Source organism: Puntigrus tetrazona, chromosome 1 (genome assembly GCF_018831695.1).
Source record: "Puntigrus tetrazona isolate hp1 chromosome 1, ASM1883169v1, whole genome shotgun sequence".
Taxonomy (NCBI): Eukaryota; Metazoa; Chordata; class Actinopteri; order Cypriniformes; family Cyprinidae; genus Puntigrus; species Puntigrus tetrazona.
The window spans coordinates 21,866,257-21,884,584 of NC_056699.1; the positions used below are offsets into that span (position 1 = coordinate 21,866,257).

The 18,328-nt window shown below is 36.8% G+C and overlaps 1 protein-coding gene and 2 non-coding genes across 3 annotated transcripts; 1 reads left to right on the plus strand and 2 right to left on the minus strand.

Moving 5' to 3' along the window:
• Nucleotides 1–735: 735 nt before the first annotated feature.
• On the minus strand, nucleotides 736–16,097 carry dtx4b (deltex 4, E3 ubiquitin ligase b). Its single transcript, XM_043248080.1, has 9 exons — nucleotides 15,730–16,097; nucleotides 15,340–15,554; nucleotides 8,684–9,725; nucleotides 5,572–5,633; nucleotides 5,292–5,453; nucleotides 5,061–5,122; nucleotides 3,638–3,958; nucleotides 3,399–3,488; nucleotides 736–2,543 (listed from the first exon to the last, which is right to left on the minus strand). Coding segments are annotated over exons 1-9 (2,184 nt in total). The 5' UTR covers nucleotides 15,732–16,097; the 3' UTR covers nucleotides 736–2,315.
• Nucleotides 16,098–17,861: 1,764 nt separating this feature from the next.
• On the minus strand, nucleotides 17,862–17,934 carry trnat-ugu. Its single transcript has one exon. It is a non-coding gene; the product is annotated as a tRNA-Thr (tRNA).
• Nucleotides 17,935–18,179: 245 nt separating this feature from the next.
• On the plus strand, nucleotides 18,180–18,252 carry trnak-uuu. Its single transcript has one exon. It is a non-coding gene; the product is annotated as a tRNA-Lys (tRNA).
• The last annotated feature ends 76 nt before the right edge of the window (nucleotides 18,253–18,328 follow it).

Here is an 18,328-nt window from a genome sequence, read left to right on the forward strand (position 1 = left end):
CTCCGTCTGGTGGAAAAAAAAGTCAATGCATGGTCAATGGCGTGAGTGTCGTTCTTCACTTTAAGTGCCATAATATACAACACGTTCTCAGTTCCAACTCATCACATATTGAAGCTTGGTTAGGACCCCCTTTTTTCTTTTTTGGACATACAGGGTAGGCTACTTCACTACTTTCAGTTTTTTGCCTTACGCGTTAGATCAACTCGCATTTTATAGGCCTATACATTTATGCTTTAATTGATAAACAGCACCTTTGTCCAATAGTGTAGAACCATATGAGAAACCCTATTCTCCTCAGAGTTACTCCACTTTCATAAGTTTGCTATGAATGGGAATTTACTATAATGGCAAAAAATTGGGCTTTTGATTAGCATGTATTACTAGAATATTAAGTAATTTATACGTGCACATTAATATTATATTAAGCACATATTAATGCCTTATTCTACATCCCTAATACCTAAAGTTAACTACAGTACTATTAATAAGCAGCAATTTATTGAGGGAAAGGTTGTAATTAATAGTTAACAAGAAGGTTTTACCAGCTTTTCTTAGTGCACTTAGATTTGGAGATGTAATGCATGTAATGTAAAATGTATTTGAAAAACAGTATTTCAACATAAGGCCATAACATAACAGCTGCACAAAAAAAAAGTGTTTTCTAAATGCACTTTAATATTTTTTTACCACAGCTCACCGTAACAAATTAATGATGATGCAATGAAGGCGAAAGCATTTGATTTCGCTTATTCTTTTATTTTTCATTTTCATATACAGGTACCATCATGCTCGATTCTCCGCTTATCAAAAAGTTTCCCCCTCACAAAATTACAAATTTTTATTTGATCATTTTATCTTAATGCTTAACAGATTGCAAACCTCTACATAATGCAGTTGGTCAAAGCTATCCCCACCCCAACTTCTTATGAACAAAAATAGCATTTGTTGTATAGACAGAAAAAAAAAAATTAACTACGTATAACATTTCTCAGCATGAAACATTCTTAAAATACAGTAAACTAGGAAAATACAAAAAAACAATAATAAAAAAAGAGAAATACAAAATAAATGCATGAAGACAATTATGCAGATGAGTAACACCGTACCTCTGTGTTGTGGATGCACAGCATACACTCTTACATTTAATCAAGCACAAATGCAAACGTACACATGTTGCACGGGCTCACACATGCAAACATACACAAACAACGGCATGTTCTTAAACGTGGATCGTTATAAAACAGGTCAATAACTGACCTAACATACAGACTGGCCTAAAACGAGATATAAGGACAGTAAAGAACAGCTGAAGAGCTATAACAGTTTGCAAAATTCATTTTGGCAAACTATTACTAAACTGACCTTCAGGGATCAATAAACTACCCATCTTTCTAGCAACGAAGTGCTTTCTATTCCTTCTCTCGTCTAAATTCATTTGCTTATAAATGCTTTTAATAAAGATCAGCATACTTAATGCTGAATGTGAAGTAAAGCAGCACTTCCTATCTAAAACCACTAAATTGGTTTCCTGTACCGTGAAAATGTGATCTTGTACAATCTATAACTGTTAGATGCATTAGAGACAACTTTTAAGTCGTATTTTATCTGAGGAAGAACAGTTAGTTTTATCATGCTTCCTATAAACCAGCATAAATGAATTCAAGGTTTAAAAAAAAAAATTGCTGCTTATTTTTGGATTAATCAAAACTCTGAATCGTATGCGCATGTTATCATCCGTACAAAAATAGTATAAATTCTCAATACACAAAAAAAGGAGTGACGTTGTATGATAATACAAATTATAATACAAGCATTCATTTGCACTAAACTATACTTCAGAATTCTAGTAAACTGAAAAAACAGAAATCCAGTTAGGAGGTACCGGAGTTGACTAAATACACTCACACAACTGTTTAACACAACTTACACAAACTCTCACGGCAACGTCGCTCAAGCAGATAAAACACGTCTCTGCTTTAATAACCTGCATTTTCTTAGTCTTCCTATTCCCACATTTTTCTATCTCAAGTCCCCTCCACCTCCCATTCTTGCTTTTCACACTTTCCTTTTCCTTCTTCTTTCAAACCCATCTTTCACCTTTAACCAAATATCGTTCTCGCGTTAGTTTCGTTATTCTGTGCCCTAATTTGCGTTGAGGTCAGGATACTTATTCGTACCGATTGGTCACATTGTTATATATCAAGAGTCATATGAATTCACACATATCTCTGAACTCAGTTGCACTCCTAGAAATAGAGATCTAGTAGCATTATCTTTTTTTTTTCCCCACTGCCATCGAGCACATCCTGTCCTCTTCACAGTTGCTGTTCCTCATCTTCAGTGATGCCCTGGGCTTTGAGCTCCTCTACCACATTGTCAGTATAGCCAGAATCTGGATAGCCATGTCCAGTTAGATTGGAGCCAAATTCTGTCTTGTGATGGATCTCATTCCAGATGACAGTGTCTGATTCTCCTGTGGTGCTGGAGGTGCCCACTGAGAAGATCAGCCTTCGATCCCACGCCACCAATAACAGCCTTAACGCCTAAGAACCGGAAAACATATTGGTATTTATTTCAATAATTATAGTTAAAATGTGTTAATTTTTGGTACGTTTGGTGGATAGTTGTGCTGGACCAATTTTGCTCATACTTTTTTTGTAAATATACATGAAGTTTAACCTTAGAGATATAGTGGAAATAATAATTTTTTTGGCAGGTATGCATTAAATTTAACAAAACTGAGAACATTTACACTGACACAAAAAGATTTTTATTTGAAACAAATGCTGTTCTTTGAACAAAATTAGCATACGTATTAGAACCATTTCTGAAGAAAAATAAAAACAAATGAAATCATATATATTAAAATTAATATTTTAATGTACTGTATATAAAGTAGAAATAGTCATTTAAAATTGTGCTATTTTACAATTTTACAGTTTTTACTGTATTTTTGAGCAAATAACTTCAGTTTTAGTCAACGTAAAAGACTTAACGGTAACACTTTATTTCAACAGTCCACTTTACATATTCTATTAACAGTAAGTAACTTTGCAACTACATCCCAACTAGCAGTCATTAGAGCATTAGTTAATATCTATAAATGCTTAATATCTTCCAACACTTTATTTTAATGAGCCAACAACATACTATGAGAAACTTTGCAAGTACATGACCACTTATTCTAATAACCCTAAACACACCCTAACAATCAACTCTGAGAACTAGTGCACATGTACTTGCAAATTAACAAGAATTAGTTGACAGAGTTACTTGTGGTTAGTAGAAAATCTCAAGAGGACTATTAAAATAAAGTGTTACCGACTTAAAAAAAAAAAACTAAAAACAAATAACTTTATATTAGTTTCGAACAAGCACTTTACAGTAAGTGGGCAAACCTTGCGTCCTTTTTCATTGTCTGGAAGATAGCAGTGACGTGGAAATCCTCTTGAAGTAAAAGGCTTCCCTGGATCTGGATGCTCAGGACCCTTGTGAGAGACAGGAGAGAAGATTTTCTGTTAAATATAATGATTGTGTGGAGTCCAAGTGTAAATGCAACCAAGATGCGTGGAAATGGACTAAAATATAAGCATCTTTAGTAGAACACAACTTCATAAATCATATGATATAGTTATACCTGTATCCCGGGGGGTATGTTGTAGATGATGCGAATGGTTTTGCAGTCTGGGTGTCCTGGAAGTGAGTGCGGGATGACATGGTACTCCATCTTACCGGGGGGCTGGTTGCCTGTCTTTACTCCATATATTGTCTTGCATGTGGGACACTGCAGGCTACCGTCTTTGTTGCCATTGTTGTACATGGCCACTAGGCACTGCAGGTGATAAAGATGTCCACACTCTGCCAGTCTTCCAACCGACTCAGCACGAGAAACACTTGCTACACCTGGACCCTTATACCCCGAGGGCCCCCCCAGAGCCTCCATACAGATAGTACAATCCTGAAAGGAAAAACAGAATACTGATATAAGTTTTCTTTTTTTTTTTTTTCTTTTGCATCATAGCCAATAAGCTGTAACATTTACATCTAGCCAGTGATATTAAGGCCTTAGCCTTGTCTTTTCAGTAAGGAACAGTTTACCCAAAAATGAAAACTGTATCATTAATTACTCACCCTCGTGTTTTACCAAACCCGCAAGACCTTTGTTCGTCTTTGGAACACAAATGAAAATACTTTTGATGCTTTCCGAGAGCTCTGACCCTCCATAGACGGCAAGAATACTACCACAGTCAAGGCACAGAAATTTTTACAATGTTCTGCATTTCTGTGCCTTCACTGTAGTAGTATTCTTGCTGTCTAAGGAGGGTCAGAGCAATGTCTTATATATATATATATATATATATATATATATATACACACACACACACACACACACACCTTTTAATATATTGCTGAGAGATAATTTATTTTCCACTTTTCAACAAGACAACAGTTATGCAGTTGAAATTGCAATATAGTAGGTAATATTTTGAGTGTATTGTATGTGTCTAAGTAAGACTTATAGTAGTTGTATCATTTGTTAATTAATTTGAGTTATTAATTTATGTGATATTGAAAATTTTTCTACCTGTACAGTTTTGTTGAATTTTATATCAATTCGTATTAATCAATGAATTATGTATGGGATTTTTTTTAGAAGTGTAATCTGCTTTAAACACTCTGCTTCATCGGTAGTGATTTTGATGTGCTAAAAAACAACATGAAATTTATGTGTGTGTGTGTGTGTGTGTGTGTTACAGTCTAGGCACAATTACATGGTTAGTTGCATGTTACTATATGCACATATATGCTCGTCTCCATGGAGAATTCCCTGTTCATTTTGTAAACTATAGAATATAGCCACAGAAAACAAATAAGTTCCTTCTAAAATAATCAAAAAAAGACCACAACTTTTCAAGTCTCTTCATGTTTTCCAGAGGATTCCTTAATACAGATCTACAACGCTACTTGACCTGTGTGTACACTTTACTGCCAGCTCGGATTTGCTGCCAGGTTTAGATTACATAACGATTAAAGGAAACAAAGTAACAATGATGTCTTACTTCTTCTGGGGGATTCCTGACCTTCTGTAAGTACCTTTTTACCACTTCCTCAGGTGTTCTACCTGGAAAACAAATCGCTTATGTTTAGTATGTAGAGATTTAAAATTTCATTGGTTGTGTATAAGAATGTGCTGAAGGGCAATCGAGGGCCACAGCTGGTAATGACTTGGCAGTGGTTTCTTTAAATAAAAATCTGTTATACCAAGCAAGAAAAGACCCGTGCATTCTAACCTTTGCGTGCTTGTTTTTTGGTGGTCTTGCGGCAACAGTTCCCAATGCCAGGAATTGGTCTTATGTCACTCTTGCTGACAGGTGGGGGATGCAGGACTAGTTTTGGTGGACGGGTCAAACATACAGGTAGTCCTGCTGCGCTCATCAGAATACCCGTAATACCTGCAAAGCACCATAATGCATATGTTTAACTGATTAGAAAGTATAATCTAGAATTATGTACTGTACAGCTAGTTTATCATTACTGAAAATGTATCAGGAATGAGACTTATTTTCCTACCAGCTAAAGCCGGGTGGATAGGGCTGGAGCCGTTAAGATTCTTCACTGGTACTGTGGGTACCCTAAGAAAGAGAGAGAGGGGGAGAAAGAAAAAGAAGCTCTATAAGGCCATGAGACACACTGAGTGCTGTCTTACTTCATGTTCTAATATTTTACTAAAATGTAACTCTCACCAAAGCAACAGATCCCTCTTGAAACTGAGGATTTTTTAGATTAGGGTTGCCATATACTGTGTGTGTAAAATACTGATATTGTTGCAACACTACACATTTGACAATGTACAACGCAAGTAACTGGTATCTGGTTGATGCTCCAACTTAGTAAATGGCAATATTGCCTTATTGATTGCCACCCTGCAAAAACCTGTGTTAAACTAGGAGAAAGATATTCTACCAACTTCTTCATTACAAAGAACTTTCCCAGCAGACTATTGAATTTCTAGAATACAACATGCAGTTCTCGTTCAACGACTAACGTGCACATAAAGCATTGTTCTGACTCCGACATCAACAGTTATATGATACTTAACCAAAGTGTCAAAATGCACTTACAGTTAAGAGTCAAGTGACTATTTATTATTATATAATACACTTTTTGGTCAGATTCTGTGTTGAAGAATAAGGAACAAAATACCAAAAGCATCTCACAGCAGGTTTTGTTGTCAAAAAACCCAGAAAGCAACTATCAAGTGTACAGACCTTTTACTTCCCTCTTTACGCACTCACTGGTCTTTTATGCCACTTTTTCTCAAATCCTAATTTCTTATCTCCTTTTACTGCAGTCTGTTTCTAGATATAAAAAAGCTGTCTTTACATAAATACATTTGGAGAAACATTCAAGAAATGTAGAAGCCGTTTATCATATACACTCTCAAATGCACACAATTTAAAAGTCTGCTGTCAGAAAACGTCAAATCTTTTAGAGTTTAACAGTCAATGGTTCACTACTAAGTCATAAGGACATGAATCGCATCTCACAATGACCAGTCATCAAATTAAAAGAAATCAGGGAGAACATTTTGCTCCGCAAAAGCATATTCTAGATGAAATTCTTAATGTATAGTGAATTATTTGGAATTACATCTGAAATGCTACATTTCAGGTATAACAGCCTATTTAGCCATTTTCTGTTATTTTATTGTGAACAGGTGCATATCTGACCTGAATAGCAATGCCTCCGTTTATGGTTACATTTCCTCATTGTCATGGTCCCTTCCTTCCGAAACTCAAATAACAATAATTTGCTGATGCTAACAAAGGATACAATGTCAGATGACATAGAAAAAATGACGTTTAGGGACAGGTGAATCTGAAACCAACGACTTCACCGTAATATTTAATAAAAAAAGGCACTACAGTAACAGGATTTTGACACTGGTTAATTTGTTAACTGCCCAAACTATATTTGCAGCATGATGTTATTCACACGAAAGTGAAAACTGAACCAAATATGCTGAAGTGGTTAAGTGGTAAAAGAAGCACTAGTTGCAGGTTTGTTCAAAATGACGACACATTCAACAGATTAGAATTGTCTAATAAATTTTTGGCCGATCATAAACTCTGCTGCAGTAGTTGTTATTTATATGTTTTGTTTTCCATTGAAACAACATAAGTGCCTGACATTGTAGGGTGGATGACTGTTTGGGTAAAGCCAATGGGCAAGCTTTTGACCTTCACTGACCCTTGATCCTGCCTTTACAACAGAACTGTTGCTTTGTTTTCTCTCACACACACATGCTCAACAACTGCTGCTCTATGCCTCCAGATGGCTTTACGCCTTAAACAGAACATACATTAAAAAAAGATCACCAGACTGATGTTCTCACACCTTGGTACGATTTTAATAATACATCAACTAGCATCGTAATTAGCCACAAAAGAATAAAAAATACTTCAAAATCTATTGCTGGCTTTATTTACACACATTCTCAAACTTCAAACCAATCAAGCTACATCCCAAAACCCTATCACTAAATGTCATGTTTGCTAATGCTTCAGGAAACACTGGGACACAATCGTTACAACAGTCAACGTCAAAACCTTTTGCTCTTTACTGCAAAGCCTTCCTAACGTAGACATGCACACACACTCTACTATGTCAAATGCTTCAGTGAGAGAGCATTGTGTTGCTAATGCAGACCAGCCCATGTCTTGTCAACAAAGGTTGCTGCAGAAACCCAGTGTGAACATGAAATCATGACTGAGAGCTGCGGGAAAACCCAGAGAAACAACTATAGACATATAGGGGGTGGGGAGGGAACGAATAAGACCATTCTGTCCCCAGATGGTCATCAAACAGAGCAGACATGGATGATTTAGCAGTGTGAGAAACGTGAGAAACACACTCCCACACAGAGGAGGGGTAAAATACATCAGCTGAACTCGCACCTATTAACAGTGTACTATATATACTAGTGATTTTAGACGACAAAGTTAAAGGTCCTTGTACACAAGTTTTTGTGAGTTAAAAAAATAAATGCGACCCTCTGCCTTCAAACTGGATCTGGTTCGAATTTTGCATAATATTAGTGAGAGACATTATAATAATTGAAATATACAATACTGTTACCATATGCAATAATTCTAAGGTCAGAACAATTTTTAAATGTTTTGAAAGAATATAGTAAAAACAGAAATATTGTGAAATATTATTAGAAAATGTTATATGAAATTTAATTTAAATATATATTCAAATGTAAAGCTGAATTTTCAGCATCAATACGCCAGTCTTCAGAATCACATGACCCTTTAAGAAATCATTTTAATATGATAATTTGATGTGATTTCATGCATGATGACATTTCTTCTTATTTATAAAAACATATTTTTCCACCTTATTATTGAAAATTGTTGTGCTCTTTTGTGTTTTTTTTTTGTTGTTTTCTGAAACTATGATTTTATTTTATTTTTCAGCAGAGCATTTGTAAATGTCTTTATTGTCACTTTGGTCAGTTTAATCCATTCTTGTTTAAAGTATAATTTTTTTTTCCCAAAAACTTATCCGAACCTTCTGAATGATACTTTATATTATAAATTTAAATCGTGCATAATGAAATAAACTATAATGTGTACTGTGGGAAATTGAAAGAAAAGTGTAAAATGGCTTTTCTCACCCAGAGGCAATAAGGGCCCGTGACTGTGCCATGGCAATTTTCTGCAAAGCAGGCCGACTAAGCCCTGTCAGACTGGCACGAGTTGGCAGAGGGGCAGCACAGGCGGCAGAGCGTTGAGAAGGCAACGATGTTGAAGATGATGTCAAATCTGTGGATGATGAGGGACCGGTTGATGTATTAATGAGCATGGCAGTTGGCACAAATGTTGCAGAAGACGAAGAGCTTGGGGCGGATGAAGGCTGCTTATTCGGCGATGGCAGAGTGGGAGGTGTCGGACGGCTGGAGGAGACTGAGAGATTGGCAGTGTCCGATGTGAGAAGAGACAATGACTGTTCAAAAGCAGATTTCTTGGCTTCTTCCGTTTGCGAGCACTTTAAAGACGTGCCATGCGGTAGTGTATGAGAATAAGAGTTTAAAACAGACATGGAAGCAGAGGAGGATGGAAGTGTCCCAAAATTGGATTTAGGACTGTTTGGCTTTGTTGCACGTCCCAGTGTCTGTGTTGAGGTGCCATTTGCCTTAACACTCAACACCAGAATGCACTGCTGGCAGGCACATGGCTGTCCAGGAGGAGCGAGAGATGATACCGAAAGCGCCCCATTTGGGTAAACAGAACTTCCTTTTCTACTCAAGGTAGATCCAGATACACCTACCCCGAGAAGTGCCCCGGTCGAGCCCCCACCTGATGCTAGTCCCTTAGCAATGCCTCCAGACCCTGAGCCTGTACCCCAAGCCTGTGAGGTTTTAGGCAGCGACCCAGAGACTAGTGGGTAAACCATGTCTGAGCGCCTCTGGATGCGCCGCTGCCGCTGCGTTTGTCTGTTAATCTGGGTCATGGTCTGGAAGTCCACGAAGTAGCAAAAGCCGATCGATGTCAGGTCTAGCCAGGGTTGCTGTCGGTCCCATGCCGCTTGCAAGGCAATGATCACCTCCATGTCATAGGTTGTCCAGGAACCTGCGTCATTTTCCCACTCCCATATCCAACCTTGGCCTGGGGCTGAGGTGGGGTCATAGAAACTGCGTCGCACTGGTCTTAACGTACCTGAGGAGGTAAAACGGTAGGGTTAATAAACAATTACAGTAAAAAAGAACCAGTTATTTGTACATGTGCTCATTGAAAGAAAAAAATTCATGAACATCTGGGACAGCATGAGGGTGAGTAATTGATGTCAACATGTTACGGATGTCATTTGATCATAAGTAGCCCTAATTATACAGCTTTTCTAAGTATCAGAACAATACTGCATCAAAGACACCCAAGTGGTATTATAGGACTTAACAGAGGGATAATAACTACACAATGTCTTCAATGTAACCATTCAATTGCCCATTATATCCAGTGAATGCCTATTGTTGTGTTTTGTGCATGTTTACATTTAAACCCATTCATCAAAACTGGAATTATTTTACACTCTTTTTAGATAAGATCAGGATATGGAGGGTTTAGGGTAAGAACTCTTCAATCTAACTAGGCCAAAACATGCTAAATCCATTTAGTTAATTCACAAAATACATTTAAGAACTCATGACAAAGTGCCAGGACACCCAAAGCAAAGAGCCGCTGAACACAAAAGACCCACTCAGGCGTAAACCTTAGCACAAGAGGAAAACGAAATTTTTAGAAGCAACAAAAACAGCAAAACAACCAGATGCTAAATCTTCAAACTGTACAAAACACTGAGTACACATAGTACATTTTTTAAAAATCTGTCAGTTTTACACATTGCATGATTTTGCAGATCTATTTAACCTGAGTAAAAATAATACAGACACGTTCCAGAAATTAGGCGGAGTAAAGCGAGACATCAATAACGCTTTGATCCTCATTCATTTGTGTCTGAACTCACTTTACCAGCTCTGTGCCTCAATCACAGCCATTCCCTTTTAACTCTATTGTACCTGAATGTCTTTTGGTATAACAGATGAATGCCATGCTTTTTCTGTTGCTGTGTATGAGAAAAGTTATTTCTCTACAGTCAAGCTAATGATAAACACATGTATGTGGTATTTAACTGTATGTGAGCGGCACATACGCCTTAAGGCTGGGACTGAAATTATGTATCTTTGGGCTGATTTTAGAAAAAGTGTTATGTTCTGGGGCCAGAGAATAAATTTAGGTTGATGATTACATACTACTATTCAAAAAAATCGGGATCAGTAAAACTTTGAAGAAACAAAAGCAGTTTTTATGAACATAGGAGTCTTCTTTAAAAAAAAAGTAACAAATTTATTATATATATATTATAAGTTAATTTAATGCAACCCAACTAAATAGTGATTTTTTTCTTTTTTAAATTGATGAATCCCACACTTTTAAAAGGTAGTGTATCTCCATGTGCGCTTGCATCAAAATTTCTTTTGAAAATGACTTGAAGCATGACACATTTTGTAAACGAATCATAATTGTTCTTCTAATTAATGTAATTTTAAATTTTCAGCCCCACCTGCACTCTAAGCAACACAGCGTAACACTCCCAAAAGGCTCTCAACAAGGCTATCCACAACGCATTACAAACCGAAACTGGGCCGTTGTCATTTTCCCACACAGACATTTTGAACGCTATTTTATTATTGTTTTTTTCCTGCAGTCTGATCTCACAAAAAAACCTCTCTCATCACATACATCAGTAAGTAAAATAAATGATTCCATCAGTATCGATCGTGACGAATTGAAATCATGCTATTTAATACTACATGCCTCAGTTCAATAGAGTTTTCTGTCCTGTGCCTCGTCTCAACACTGCAGCACAGCAACAGATGGCCATGTCCACTTTCACATGCCAATCATACTGCCTGCACTTAAAGTGTGCAAGCTTGTGCTAGTATGCGAAGGGGAGTAGAAGGCCTTGCTACAGCAGATCATAAACTGTGACACTGGGTTAAGGATCCCGGGACCCTTTCAGCAGCACAAAGCCCTACAGCAGGTGTACAGGGACTGTCCATCTGTTCCATTGTAGTTGGCTCTGTGCCTCCGTCATGGTGACCATTTTAAAGTAAAACCTTTATTCCTCTCCATTTAAAAAACTAAAATAATACTAATTGTTCTTTTAAAACTTCTGATACATGTTTTTAGTAGTTTATTTACACTGTAGTGACCAAATAGGATCACTGATTTAATGGGTTTTAACATTTCTTCCTTTATGTATTATTTTCTAGTATGAGATATTAGACAATATTCTAGAATGGGACACATGTGGTGTAAACGCATATATAGTCTGTGTAAAAATGTCCGCTCTACTACGTTCGTAATGCCTTAAGGAGGCCCCCCCCAGCCTCCTTAAGGCAGCACCAAATGGGCTCTCCCATAACCCATTGGGCTTAAGAAAAATGAGCACACAAATGACCTTTATAGCATGATTCAAGGGAAATTAGAGGTGTAGACAGAGAGAAGAAAAAGAGGCATAAACTGTTTATAAAATGGTTTTCAGGACTGCAACACAAGCAGAGAGCAAACTCAACAACTACACTGCACTATCATTCAATCATTTAGGAGACGCTTTTATCTAAAGCAACTCACAATTGAGAAAATACAACAAGCGATTCATCATAAAGGCAAACAAACACAGGATGCGCTTGTATGCAAAATTTCAGACATTGTTTAGATTAGAAAAAGCAAGATAGTGAGGGATTAGAGAAAGAGGAAGCTTTTTAATACATATTATATTACACTACCATTCAGATTTGCGAAAATCTCACCAAGGCTGCATTTATTTGATAAGAACAAAAATGATATTGTGGAATATTATGACAATTTAAAACAAAACAACTGTTTTCTATTTTATAGTTTATAAAATACATTACTGTGATGCAAAGCTGAATTTAGCATCATTATCATTAGCGTCAGTCTTCAGTGTCACATGATCCTTCAGAAATCATTTTAATATGCTGACCTGGTGCTCAAGAAACATTTCTTGCTATTATCAATGTTAAAAACAGCTACTTATTTAAAAAAATATTTTTTTATCATTTTTTGTGGAAACCTTCATAACTCATTCAAATCTGTTTTAAAATAAAAAAAAAAACATTTATTCAGAAAGGATGCATTAAATAAAAACAGTAAATAACAGTAAATCTATTAGTAATGCTATAAAAGATTTCTATTTAAAATAAATGCCATTATTTTAAACTTTCTATTCATCGAAGATGCCTGAAAAATAAGATATTAGTTTCTCTCCATTTAAAAAGAATCATCAATGACAATTGAGCACTAATTCATGTGACACTAAAGACTTTTTGTACACAGAAATAAAATGACATTTTATTTTACAATATTAATTTTTTTATAACATATCATTTTGTAACTTTACTAATAGAAAAGGAGCCTCGATGAGCACAAGACACTCCTTTCAAAAACATTTTCACTAATGTTTTATTATTATTTGACCGGTAGTGCATGTCTCTGTGTGTTTATGGAGGGAGTGATACCAACAGAAATGATTCACAGAATGGTCAGCCTGAAAGAAATGATTTCAGCCTGACCATGTGAGAGTCACTGGATAAGGAGAAACACAATCCTGCCCTGTGTGTGTGTGTGTGTGTGTGTGTGTGTGTGTGTTATACTAATCTCCAGACTGCAATGGAAAGCAGAGTAACTGACGGCACCCCAGGGGCCCAGAGTTGATGAAACTATACACTAGCCTGTTGCACAATAACAACCACTCCCCTTTTCTTCCCCCCTCAATCAATCTTTATAGTTTCATTCTTTCACATGGAAGTGTGCTGATTTCCCCGTGCAGTCCTTTAAGGAACTCTGCTCTCTGTGTACGTGTGCCTGAGCAAGTTACTTTGCAGGTTTTTAAGGCAAGTCCTGACAGAGCGATTAAGGTTGCAAATGTCACTAACCTCATCTTAATTTGGTGGCAAAACATTACCTGAGAAAAGTCTGCGTTTCAAAACTATTTGGGCGTTCTCAAAAAGGTCATTTTTGGGAGATGCCTGGGTGTGTGCATCCGTAAACCATTATTCACATCGGACTTGCGTGGTTATGAGTGTCCTTGCGCACTTGATTACCAACAATGCACTTTATCCAGAAGGATAAATAGGTGGTTTTGGCCTAAGAATTTGCTGTGAGTCACTTTAATTACGGTCTGCAAACATACAGGACTTACGCTTTACATGTAAAACTAAAGAAATAGAGGTTCAGTCGGACTACAGTCACGCAAGATCGGACTAACAGACATGGATAATGTTTTGTAACTCAGTTTCAGGCATTACAAAGCATTCTGTTAACAAAAGTAATTTCTTCAGCATGTTTGGTGCATTTCATAAGAAAAAAAAATGGGTGGAGTTTTGTAACAAGCTGTGTTCACTACAGCATGACATGTGTGCCTTTTTCTGTACCTCTGTTTTCTCACTCCTTCGATTTGTGTTGTCCAGTTACACAAAAATCTTCTTTGCATATTATATTGTTTAACATACATCGCCTGTTTAGAGCAAAATAAATGTCACTTGGCTTACATACATCTGCCATTATATATCATTTTAAAACAACAGCTGCCTAGGCAGAAAGTAGACTTTATATAAATATCACACTTCACTTTAGAACTCAAATGAGTGCATAAATACACGAGCGTTAAAAAATTGCTGGTAAAAGTGCAAAAATAACACATTAAAACCGCTGAATACAGACTGAAAGAATATGTTTGCTACAGAGCTTGTGCTTTTATGTGCTTTTAAGTCACTCACTTTATCAATTTATTGCATTTTCAACAAAATAATCAGAATATTATATCAGATTGCAATATTAACATATTGATAGTACTTTTAACAATACTTGAGACACTTATTTCTCAAGATGTTTTAATAATTAACCCATAAAACTAACAGATAGCTGTTACTGTATCTGTGACAATTCAGACGTCTTTCTTGCAATTCTACTGTTACACCTCACAAGTCCGACCGAGTTTTCAGAATTGCATGAAAAAGTATGTTAACTTACGATTTTTATTTTAAGAAAAGGGTAAGTCTGAATTGTAAGATATATATAATCGCAATTGCGGTTGAGAGCATCCACTCCCAAATGTTACAAACCACATTTATCTTCTTAGTTGACTCAGAATGCAGAGACTACTCAAAATTTATTATAAATAAATAAAAAATAAATATAAATCTGTATATAATACAATTAAATCTGTTATTAATAACAACTGTATATTTAATTAATCAATGTTGGAGTAGTGATTAGCAAGCACTAACACATATTAAATGGTTTACTATTAAATACTACTCTATATTTTACTAGTGGTATTTAAAATGTGACAAGACCACAAAACCAGTCAAAAGTTGAATCAATGAATTTTAAAATATCACTTAGAAAGTTATCCAAAATAAGCATTTAGCAAAACATTTTACCAATCAAAAATTAAGTTGTGATATATTTACGGTAAGAAATGTACAAAACATCTTCATGGAACATGAACATAATATCATAATGGCATAAAAGACAAATCGGTCATTTTGACACGCAAATTCATTGGTCATTTTTGAAGGCTATTGCTACAGATACACACGTGTTGCTTAAAACTGGTTTTGGTCCAGGGCCACAAATTATATATATAATTTTTTTTTTTAAAGTCGTTAAAAAGAGCGATTGTAAAAGTGGCCTGCCACAGGTACATAGTACCGTAGTGCCACACAGCTGCTGATCTTCATCTTACCGGTATCCTGTCTGAACTGATGCATGGAGTGCAGATCGATGATGTAGGGCGATAGGCGGCTGTCAGCTCGGCCTAACACGACACTGCCGCCGCGGGGATCGCTTCTTATCACCGCCTCTATGTGGTGAGACACGGCCGGGCTGTACGGCCGCCAGCGCCCGTGCTCGTTGAGCCATTCCCACACGACCGCGGCGGAGGCCAGCGACATCGTGTCCCTACAAGTACAATAGAAAACTAGTTACGCATCACTAACCGTGAACGCGCGAGGAGGACAGATTTGCTCACGTTAAGCGCTGCAACGTCGTACTGGCTGCTCTGTATAACGCACGAGCGCGTGTGTCGGACTCGTATATTGCGATTTCCTACGTGTAAAATCGCAGGTGTACTCACATTTTTGAAGACCGCAGCGTCAGGAAAGAAATCTCCGTCTCACTTCTTCCATGGCTGGGCTCGGGAGATCCCGACAACTCCTCACGAGTGTCAACAAACAGTCAACGGACCGATATTCTTCTTCCTTGTTTTACTCATTCGGCGTTGACCGTTCCTCGGTTTCTGCGTCTTCTCCTTCTTAATACTTCCTTGCGCCACGAGGTGCGAGTTATCGAAAATCATGTAGAGTTCCGAGTAAACGAGCTCTGGTAAACCGCTCGCGGCTTTGTGTGAAGCGAACTGAGTTTGAAGAAGTGACACCCAACACCTCCCCAGCGATACACAGCAGCGTGAGTAAAATGCCCAACTCGTGCTGGAAAGTCCGATTCATTTCCTCGAATCGGTTCTTTCAAACAGTTCATTTGGAAACGAGTCGGTTGCTTTAAAGTTACTCTTACTTGCTTAAAATGAAAATTTAAAACGGGAAGAACTTACTATTTTATGATATCTTGCTATTACAGGTACAGATGGTAACTTTTAGGATGTTTTATTTATACATTTAAAAGCTGCTTTTAGCCGCTGTTCTCTGTTCAATAAAACGGTGAGCTGGTTTGAGAACCACTCGAACCGATTCAGTTTGATTCGTGAACAAGGAACGATTCGTTCAAAAATCTGAGATTGCTAAACTTTTACAGCACCGCAGATGACAAAACCCGTTTGGTTGGTCGTGTATTTTCATGTATTCTGCAGGTGAGCAAATACTATGATGGATCTGTGTTGCAACGGAACGAAAAAAATAAATAATTCATAGATAATATCTGGTAACTGCATAAATAAAGTGACAGAATCTTAGTCGGTTGGCCTATATAAACACATAACTGTTGATGCATCACGAAATACGATTATGAAATATGATGCAGAAGACACAGAATTTCACCAAACGTATTTTTAGAAAAAAAAAATATACACAAGACTAAAGAAATTCAGAAGGTAACCTCTACAGCAAAATTATAGTTTTTTATTGTTTTTTTTTTCATTTGTTGTTTTAGCAGCTTCCTTATTAATGAAGAGCAGAGAGATTCATAAAATAATTTTAGATCGGTAAAATTCTCCTTTGAGAAAAGCTCCTTTGATCCTGATTCCCAAACGAAACATAGTACATTAATTATTCCAAAACATTAATTATTACAACAAAAAGTCTGTTTGTTGTGAGCTGAGAAAACAAGCCAAGCTATTTCTTCCCATAAATCTATTCATGATCACATTAAAAAAAATAAGTATGATATTGTTTTCTAAATTAGTATTACAGAATGCGCATTGTGAAGAGATGTCCAATTTATTTTTTCATGGATAGTACATATGAAGAATTTAATAGTGAAGTTCATTCATATTCTTAGGTATCAGAAACCTGTCAATACTGACCTATATTTTAATAAAGAAAGGGTAATTTAGTTTTGCACTTCTAAAATGCTTTAGGATGACAACCCTTCTTAATAAGGGTTTTTCTGATTTAATATTACAGAGCTCCAGACCTCTTTCTGGTCTGATCTGTATCAGTTTGCCCTAACCAACAATTTGGGTGAAATAGTTTAATAGTTTATTGCTGACAAAAATTTTAAAAGTCACATTTTTGAAGATCAATTTAAGCATACAAAACCATATGTTGCTTAATCCGATCAATTTTGAAAAGTTTGATTAAGTGCTAAAGTCCAAAGCATTCACACCACCCTCCAAAGTACATCTAATCACTGTCTTCCTTTTAACATGTTTTTGGGTCAACATATAAAGACAAAGCTGGCATGACGATGAGTTTTGGTTCAAGATTTCTTAAAAAAGTCGACGTTTACGTAGCGCCATCTGGCGTTTATATACATAGAGAACATCAGCAGGAATTTTCGCTATTGAAAATAGTCGGCAAAGGATCCTGTTGAACTCCAAAGATTCAAATGTACAAATAGCTAAATAACACAGTTCAGTGTTGAAGGATAGACCTTGTCCGAACTAAGAAGGTCCTGCACTGACGGTAATGTTCTTAATACAAATAACAACACCAGATTAACATGAAATGGGTGTGAATGTAATTCCTAAACGCCACGCATACAGTTTATGTTTTGTAGTTTCTATTTAGAATCGGCGACACAAAACGATTTTTTAGGCCCCAGCGAGATTTGAACTCGCGACCCCTGGTTTACAAGACCAGTGCTCTAACCCCTGAGCTATGGAGCCTGCCGAAAGCATCAGAATGAACAACATTGGAATTTATACTGTATCATTTATACTGTATCATTATCATTTTTGAAAATAAGTTAAATGCCTTCAAACCTTCGATTTGTTGCGCCCTCGTTCCGAAAGTACCACGTTAGGGACGTTTCAGATTTGCAAGCGCTAATCGACGCTACTTAGCCGTTTTTTCTCAGATGCGTTTCCAAGTGCAGCAAATAGATGTCGCTATAACAGGCCGCGTGTCAGGAGCCCGGATAGCTCAGTCGGTAGAGCATCAGACTTTTAATCTGAGGGTCCAGGGTTCAAGTCCCTGTTCGGGCGAACGATCTTTTTGCGAACAAATATGTGCGCAGTGGGTGTTTTTTTAAATGTGAGGAGATATATAATGAATTCAAGA

Coding starts and splice junctions, on each gene's coding strand:
- dtx4b (XM_043248080.1), bottom strand. Junction 5,454..5,571: donor TATCCACCCGGCTTTAGCTG/GTAGGAAAATAA, acceptor GGTGCTTTGCAG/GTATTACGGGTATTCTGATG. Junction 3,489..3,637: donor ACATACCCCCCGGGATACAG/GTATAACTATAT, acceptor GTCTCTCACAAG/GGTCCTGAGCATCCAGATCC.